The sequence below is a fragment of the Ahaetulla prasina genome, chromosome 1 (assembly GCF_028640845.1).
Source record: "Ahaetulla prasina isolate Xishuangbanna chromosome 1, ASM2864084v1, whole genome shotgun sequence".
Lineage (NCBI taxonomy): Eukaryota > Metazoa > Chordata > Lepidosauria > Squamata > Colubridae > Ahaetulla > Ahaetulla prasina.
In genome coordinates, this window is record NC_080539.1 from 213,449,977 (window position 1) to 213,459,345 (window position 9,369).

General features: G+C 41.4%; 1 protein-coding gene across 1 annotated transcript in view; it reads right to left on the minus strand.

The window, feature by feature from the left end:
- The window catches only part of AGPS (alkylglycerone phosphate synthase), a 62,368-nt gene extending 53,226 nt beyond the window's left edge, over positions 1–9,142 (minus strand). The window contains exon 1 of the mRNA XM_058189709.1: positions 8,820–9,142. Within this exon, the coding sequence (XP_058045692.1) occupies positions 8,820–9,010 (191 nt within the window). The 5' untranslated portion in view covers positions 9,011–9,142. The remainder of the gene's footprint in view (positions 1–8,819) is intronic.
- Positions 9,143–9,369: the final 227 nt, after the last annotated feature.

Below are 9,369 nucleotides of genomic sequence, written 5' to 3' on the forward strand. Positions count from 1 at the left end.
TACATCTTTTAAACAAAGAAAAAATAATGAGAAGAGTGACACCATTTCAAATGTTTGTAAGTATCTTTAATATCTGGCAAATAATTTTGGTTTTGTGGGCCACCAAGAATATTTTAAGAAACACTGTCACAATTTATACACACACACACACACAAAGTTCCAACCCCTGCAGTAACCCAAGACAGTGTTGTAAGTGCTGAAACTGGAAAGCATAAACAAATGGATCTGAGGACAGGTATAATTATTACATAAACATGGAATAAATATTCATTAACTCAGAGAAACAGGAGGAATATGCAAAATGCTAATGCTGATGTACAGAATTTGATTCCCATATTTGAGTGTCTAGCTATGCAATTTCTGAAGCTACTGTTGTTATGTTACTACATGCAGTGTTTTTCTGGTATGTAAGGATACTGCCGTGGATAATGTGAAATCTGACCAATGGGAATATAGGAATGATTTCCTTTTGTTTCCAAAGCACACAAAGCAATGAGTCTATTTGCAATTAATCTCAAGAAGACAGGAAAAAAATCTCACACTATCCAAACGTTTTAGTCGAAATCCTGGAAATAAAAAGAAATCAATAAATACTAGTAGCTTTATTATTTTTGACTAGATTCCTGCCAGGATGATAACTATACGATACAATTGGTAAAACAGTATCCTTTACATTTAATCCAAGTACAAACAGTCCTTGAGTTATGATGGCAAGTGAGAAGGAATTTCTGTCACTAAGTGATGCAGTCATGGAGCACAAGGTCAATTGACCATACCGCGTAGCAATGGCGATCCCTGCAGTTCCCCCACATTATTAAGTCAAGATCGTGGGTCATTAAGCCTCCTCCTTGCAACTTCCTGCCAGCTTCCAACAGCCAAAGGGAATGGGGAAGCTGGCAGGAAGTTGCAGACCCCAAGCAGACCATAGACTGACAGGCAAATAAATAGTTGCTGCTGGATGAGAAAGAGAGCAATGGGATGTGGGTGGCTGGGGAGGCACAGGGCAAGCATAGCGGGGCTTGGGATAGCTGCTGCTGGATGGGAAAGGGAGCACAAGGGTGCACAAGTGTGTGTGAATGGCTGGGAACAGTGTGACTGGATGGTGAGGCACAATGTGATGCAGTGAGGTTCAAGGAGGGTATGTGAATGGGCGATACTTACTCAAACAACTTAAAACTTTCCCTGTAGGCTTCTCCATTGAGTTTGCTTTTGGGAAACGGCCAGGGATGGTTACAAATTGCGATCATGTACATTGGGACAATGTAACCATTATAAGTGCAGCCCTATTTTCAAGTGCCCTGATCGAAATCACATGACGAGGGTGCAGGAATGGCTGGAACTTTGAGGACTGGTCATGACCACCACTGGTGGTTACGTGTTTGTTCAGTGCTATCGTAACTTTGACCGGTTGTTGAATGAGTGATCATTAATCAAGCCTAACCATTAACCCCTATATACAAATTCTCCCACATATCCTGCTGTGCTGTCTCATCATAATGGGGTAGGGGTGTTCAGGAGTATATGCCAAGAGTATAGATTCCCAGAAGGGTCACCCAAGGCATGAAGGTCATCTCAGCTGACTAGCTAAAGCAAATAGGCCCCTAGATTATCTGCCTTGAAGGCAGATAATCATTTTAGTGATAATCACAAAGACATCAATTCATGTTGTGCTAGAGAAGGCAATAATAAACTATTCCTGCATTTTACCAAGAAAACCATAAAGATAAAAAATATAAAACGATAAACAATATCGTGTTGGATGATGAACTCTTCAGATTGGACAGTGCTCAACAAACTGAGAATGACCTGAGGAAGAGCCTTCAGGACATCGATTGCTGATGTTGTAAAGAAAATCTGAAGTGCACGGATAGAATCAAAATAAGAATATGAACCACAACAAACATGAACACGGGGGGGGGGAAAGTAAAAGACTACTTCTGCTTCAATCGCAATAATACAAGAGCAAACAATAGATTCAAACTTAATGTCAACCGCTTCAAACTTGATTCCAGAAAATATGACTTTTGTAACAGAGTTGTTAACGCTTGGAACTCACTACCTGACTCTATAGTCTCAACTCAAAATCCCAAAAACTTCAACCAAAAACTGTCCACTGTTGACCTCACCCCATTCCTGAGAGGACTATAAGGGGCGTGCATAAGAGCACAAAAGTGCCTACCGTTCCTGTCCTATTGTTCCCTTTCATTATATCAAATTAATATAGTTGTTGCATACTTTTGCTCATATATGTTTTTTCTTTTATGATGTGTTGTTGTTTTATATCGATGTTTATGTATACTGTTGTGACAAAAATAAATAAATAAAAAATTGAGAGTCCAGAGGTATTTCACGAGAAGAGTACTCCACTCCTCTACTCACAACAGAACACCGTATGCCATCAGGCTTGAAATTTTGGGCTTGGACAACCTAGAACTATGCTGCCTACTGTCTGACTTAAGTACACAAAATTATCTACTACAACATCCTACCTGTCAATGACTACTAGAGCTTCAATCACAATAATATACGAGCACACAATAGATACACACTCAAGGTAAACTGCTCCAAACTCGATTGCAGAAAATACGACTTCAGTAGCAGAATGGTCAATGCCTGGAATTCACTACCTGTCTCTGTGGTTACATCCTCAAACTCCCATAACTTTAACTTTAGACTGACTACTGTTGACCTCACCCCATTCCTAAGAGTCTGTAAGGGGAGTGCATAAGTGCATCAGTGTGCCTACTTTCCCTGTCCTATTGTCTCCATTTGTTTATACCCATTTACTGTGTTTATATTTATATTTATACCTGTTATCTTGTACATGTTTGACAAAAAAACAAACAAACAAAGTTCAACACAGTGATGCTTCAGGTAGTGTCATATGCAACAGCGTATTGTAATTATTGGTGCACTGGGATTTTCCATAAGAGATGCACTGTCTGTCAATTATTTTCCAGGTGCAATTTATCGTGTTCATCTTTAAAATCCTAAACTACTCAGACACTGGATATCTCTGAGACCTTTCTCAGAGTTGAACCGCTTTTCCAGTAAGAACTAGGGAGGACTTTCTCAGAGACTCACTACTGAGGGAATGCCATTTTCAAGACTCTGGGCTTTTCTTAATAATATAGTCCTCTTTTTGGTCAATTTACTGAGTGATTATTTAAGCTACTTTTTCCTTATGTTTTCAGAGAACTGGAAAAGCATGGCCCATCAGAAAGGCATAAGAGGACAGGTAAGATCACACTGTGCTAAAAACTGGCTCATTACGCTGATTGGTTTTAGTTGTATTGTTGTTTTTTGTTGTTTTGTTTTTAATCTTCTAATATTAACAATGTAGCTGTCAGAGTCTCCAGCAATGAAGCAGCATAAAATACGTAAGTAATACAAAAGAAATAAAAACATCAAGGTGTCCCTTTGGTTCATGATGTTGTTGAATATTCTTCCCATATTTTAACCTACTTTCATTTGTTTCCTTTCCTCTAATTTAGGATTAAGAAACACTTTAAGGTGGTTAAAGGCAATGTGTTAGAAACCAGGAATCCATCAATTCTACTCCCACTTTAGGCCCAAAACCAGCTAAGTGACTTTGGGCCAGGAATGTTCTCTCAATCCTAGGAAGAAACTATGGCAAACCACTTCTGAAAATGCAGCCGAGTAAATTGCATGGACTTGTCTAAGCAGTTGACAGGAGTCAACAGTACACAAAAAAATTAAAAAGGTTCTGTTATATGCATTAATTGATTATGCCATTTATCCTCACGACATCGTATGGTTTTACATAATTCTGTACCTAAGTCAATTTAATTTCCATTCAGAAGGAAACACATTTCAAGAACAGATCAGCAATACTAACTCCTGAATCAGAAGTAGGTAACGACTCTTTGGTAGGAATATCTGCCTTACCTTGCCTCTCCTGCATTAGAAATCAATGAATAAGAAGCTAAAGTAACAAGGCATCTAATGACCATTTCACCACTCATAAATTGAACCACTTTTCTTTTTCTCATCATAAAAACAAAAGCGGTAAGGCAAGAAGAGAGACTGGCTATCTGTATTTTTTCACTCTCCTATTGGTCAGCTGTAGGGAATTCTACTTCCCTCTGGAAAGATCTGTGCACGATAGGAAAACAACAGTGAGGATACTAGAGATCTTGAGAAAATTTTAAGACTTTGGAGTGTAAAAGATATGCAGTAGTGATATTTTCTGTCATCGTTAAAGTCTTTTGTATATTACACAACGTATAGGTAATCCTCAACTTTAAATTCCACAGTTGGAAGTAGAATTTCCATCACTAAGTAATGTGGTCATAAAGCATGATAACATGTGACTGCATCACTTAGTGACAGCAATATCAGCACTTCCTGTTGCTGTGATTGCTGTTGGTGTTGTTAACTGTTAAGTGAGTAATCAACCCAATCCAAGCTTGGTCCCACCCACCCCAGGGAGGGATCTTGGTAAAGAAAGGGACTGTCTTCTTTTCAACTCCACCCATCAGCCTACCTCCCCCTCCCCCATCAACTCTATCGTTTTGGTCACCTTATATCCAACCAAAGAGCTGTGGTGCCGCAATGATTAGAATGCAGTATTACAGAGTTCAATTCCTTTGATCCTCACCATCTGAAGGTTGACTCTGCCTTCCATCCTTCCGAAGTGGGTAAAATGAGGAACCAGATTGTTGGGGGCAATATGCTGATTCTGTAAATCTCTTAGAGAAGGCTGTAAAGCACTGTGAAGCGGTATATAAATCTAAGACAGATTGCTAGTGCTATTTGTCTGGCCTTGCAGGGCAGCAAGCAGTTCCAGAACAATATGGCTCTGGGGCTGATTGCCATGTTATAGCTCTGAAACTGCAAGAAGCTGAAATATAGCTATTGCACAACGGAAAGCCCAACCTCGGCTCACCCATCAGGGCAGTGTTAAGCAGCTGCCCCTGGAAGTCTTAGAAGCGTGGTGCAAAACCACCACCTCATCAAGCCTCAGGTACCCCAGCCCAGACTTCCTCGCTGCCCTGCACCCCAGCTAATTTTCTTCTTGAAAGTCTCCATCATCTTGATCCTTGTTGCTGCTGAGGCATGCTTGCCCTGGCCTTGCTGTGAATTCATTTTCCTCCGGCCTCACAAGGAAACCAAGGCGACCCAGGGAAAAAAAAGTCTTGGGCAACCCTAGCTGCCTTGTGAAGAACCAGAGCGGGGAAACTTGGTCAGCAGTAGGAACAAGAAGATGGAGGAGGTCAGCTAGAGCAGCAAGGGCCACAGAGAGTAGAAGGTGAAAAGGTCATAGATGTGGGGGAGATAGGCAAAGTAAGGAAGTTGAAGTGCTCTTGGGGTCATAAACATGTTGCTGCCAAGTGCCCAAATGTTGATCATGCGATTGTTGGGGTACTGCAACAGCCATAACTTTGGGGACTGGCCATAAGTCCCTTCCTAACTTCAAATGGTCCCTGAACAAACGGTTATAAGTTGAGGACTATCTGTATAATGAATTATTTTAATAAATCTATACTTACCATAATAAACTTTTCAAGTTATTTATATAGTTGCTTTTCAACTCTTCTAACACAACAGATATGCATTTTTTAAAAAAATGAAAACTGCACCTTTAACTGCATGTGTGTGACAGAATGTGTGGATGACCATGGGGAAAAAAAATCAGACAAGAGAAGCAGGATCCCCCAGTAGCTTAATGGGCAGAAAAAGAAACCAAGAAGAGACCCACCCTATTAGATCAATCAATTAAAGTGGCAGTGGGAAGTTTGTTTTTCCGGATTTGCAAGATTCTATTAATTTAGCTTTACAATAAAGTAGGATTAGTTCATCTAGTCATGCTTCCTGTCTGGTTTACCTGGGAGGGTTGACAATATGCATAAGGACAGCTTACTTGACAAGTATTGTAGAATATGCATTTCTTGTTGGTGGAATGTAGTTAAGTTACCTATTTCAAAACGACCTTGGAATTCTTTTGCCACTGGTATTTAAAAATTTACATCAAGAAAATCAACTAGTGGCAGCACCAATCTAGACACAGAAGTTAAGCAAAGTTGGCCCTCTTTAATACTTGGATGGAATATCTCCATGGAATCTCAGGGCATTTACACTAGATCAGAGGTGTCAAACTGAAGGCCCGTGAGACAGATCCAACCCCCAGGGTGCTTAGATCTGGCCCACGGGACTGCAATGAAAACAGCAAAGGACCGGCCCACGGTGCCTCTGCCAGTGAAAATGGAGCTCAGGAGGTCCACATGTGGCCCACCCAAACTCCATTTTCTGCTGCCACAGCCTCCTGCAATCTTCTGCCAGCAAAAACGGAGCTCGGGAGGGCCATACGTGGCCCTCCCGAGCTCCATTTTCACTGGCAGAGCACTCGGGCCGCTACAGGCGCCCCGACACGAGTGATGTCAAGTGGCCATGCCCACCCTGGCTACATCCCCAAGGCCCCCTGAGGTCAAACACAACCCTGATGCGGCCCTCAATGAAATTGAGTTTGATACCCCTGCACTAGATTATGAAGGCAAAATAACATCACCAAAGGAAATGGGAAATTATCTCCATGTTGGTTCCCAGAATACTATGTCCATGAAATCATCTGAGTTTTACTTGACTCAAAGAATATTTTATTTCAGGTAAACTCATTAGTAAGCTCCTGAATACACAGAATATGGTTCATAAATATTCTATTTTGGCCATGCAATCATTTATGATGCACCATTTTTTGCACACCTTTTCAAAAATTTCCCTTATTATTCTTTTGTCATACACTGACTGAATTCTAAATGCCCACATTATTGTTTCCAATATGCTCTGCCCAGAACAGCCCTTTATTTAAAGAATATGTACATTCATTTCAAAAAGACATCGTTTCCTCTATCCCCCCCCCAGTATAGGTAGTCCTCAACTTACAATAGTTCATTTAGTGACCATTCAAAGTTACAACGGCACTGAAAAATGACTTATGACCATTTTTCACACTTATGACTGTTGCAGCATTCTCATGATCATGTGATTTACATTCAGATGCTTGACAACTGGTTCATATTTATGACGGTTGTATGGTCCCAGGGTCATGTGATCATATTTTGCAATCTTCTGACAAGCAGAGTCAACGGGGAAGCAAGATTTACTTAACAACCATGTTACTAATTTAATAACTGCAGTCATTCACTTAACAATGGCAAGAAAAGTTGTAAGACAGGGCAAAAATCACTTAACAAATTTCTTACTTAGCAACATAAATTCTGGGCTCAACTGTGGCTATAAGTCAAGCCTACCTGTACCCTTACTATTTTAGCAAGCTGAGCTCTAAGCCATCCTGGCTAAATATAACAAATTCCTCAGGGCCAAAGAAGAGAATGAGTTAGAGATCTATCTCTTCAAATGTTAGCAAAAGGCAAACATAAGAAAAATCCAAAGGCTTATTTGGATGCTTCCAATTCCGGCTATTGTTCATCCAAACCTTTGGCTCTTCTTTCAACATTGTGTGTTGCAAACTAATCCACAAAACATTACTATTAGACTGAGTTTTGAAATCCTTAATTAAAAGTGAGCTATAAATCCAATAAAAACAATGGGGCTCAGAATTATACTGCTCTTTATAAACCTGCTAAATTTTGCTCATTACACATCTGAATGGATTTACAGTCCTCCTTTCAGAACAATTCAAGATCCTTTTACAATTATTCATAAAATCTCAATACATTTTAAAAAGGAAATATAAGATTAACTGCCCTGCATACAAAAGTTTTAAATAACTGAGACATGCAAACCTATTACAGACAGAAGTCAGTTAAAGAAATAAAAGCAAATGTTTATGAACTGTACAACATTTTATACCTACAATTGTACACATCTAGCACTTTAACCTTTAGTGCCAACCATTATAAAGAAAATACAATATAACACCACCATATCTTTACAAAGATTATATCTATCTATCATCTTTACATATAAAGATTATCCAAAAATCACATGCAAGAAGGTCCAAATTGTCCAGAAGTCTTCATCACACACACAAAATTACAAGTGACAAGCATGATTAAAACTAGAGTTGTAACCTATTTTAGGAGTACTAAGCAGGTGACTTCCACTGTGCTTCTAACAAAATCTAGCGGATATGTCTTTTGTCAGCAGTTCATGACTGAGTAGGATAGTAGAATGTACTGGTAGTAGTTCTCTAGCTCAAGTGCAACAGCTGTCTCATCCTCCAATGTCCCAAATTCACATGACTTTACGCCATCCAAATTAATGATCGCCATGGTGATCAAGAACTGTACAGGGGTGAAAACTTAGATCGGCACATTCACTGCCGAATTAAGTATGCAAGTATAAGTCCTTAAGAAAGAATTAAGTAGGGGAGCTAGCAAACTTTATTACTGAACTCAGCGACAGCACTTTCAAAAGTGAAGCAAATTTATCAACCTCCTCCATTTATCAACTCTTCTACAGGTTTGCCCGCTAGGATTCACGGGGACTTAATAAAAAAAAATTGCCTGCCTTCCAGCCCCATAAAGAAGAGGGTGGTTGTTTTTTTTAATTATTTCCTTTGAATGCTTCAACTATACTTCAAGCGGACCGTCTATCACCTGCTTGAATATCAGGCAAGGGATGAAGACGCGAGGAATTGACCGGCGGCACATTTCAAGCTGACAGGCAAGGCAAGGCAGGGCAGGGCAGGGCAGGGCAGGGCGCTGCCTTCCTCTCTCCAGCACCGCTCAATGAAAGGTGTCAGGAATCGGGCGGAGGGTCAGGCCTCTCGGGAAGCCCGCAGCCACCGACGAGAATCCGCAACCGCCGCCCTCGACCAGCTTTCCCTCGCTTACCGTCTCTTGGGGAAGGTGCCCGACTGAGATCCTGGTGGCGTCGCGGTTTCTCGCCCTCGGCACTGGCTAGGTGACAGGTCGGCCTCCGAAGCGCCGCGCAGGTGGCCCGAAAGGATTCGCAACCTCCGGTGAGCGGCGGACTGGGACCCGCTACCACCCTCATCTCCCGGCGCTGCCGCCGCCGCCGCCATTTCACTTCCGTGTTGCGCCGTCAGGCGCCGCTAGGGTTAAAAAGGTGCGCGCGCCGTCCAATAGCAGTTATAGGGGGTCCCGTCGCGCACCGCGCCTGCGTGTGTGTGTCTCTCTCTCTCTCTTTCCCTCTCCTCTGTCCATTTATAAGCATGGGGTAAAAAAAAAAAAAAAAGATGGATGCTCCGCCCCTATTGGCCCGGCGAGAGGAGCTGGCGCCTTCTGAATGGCTCCGCCCGCCTCGAGTTTAATGAGTTCTGAAACCTTCAAAGGGTTTTAGTGACCCTTAGAACTTGCCTTCGTCGGAGTATTTGATTTTGCTTTGGAGCTCTCTATGATAGCGGATTTAAACGTCCACAGG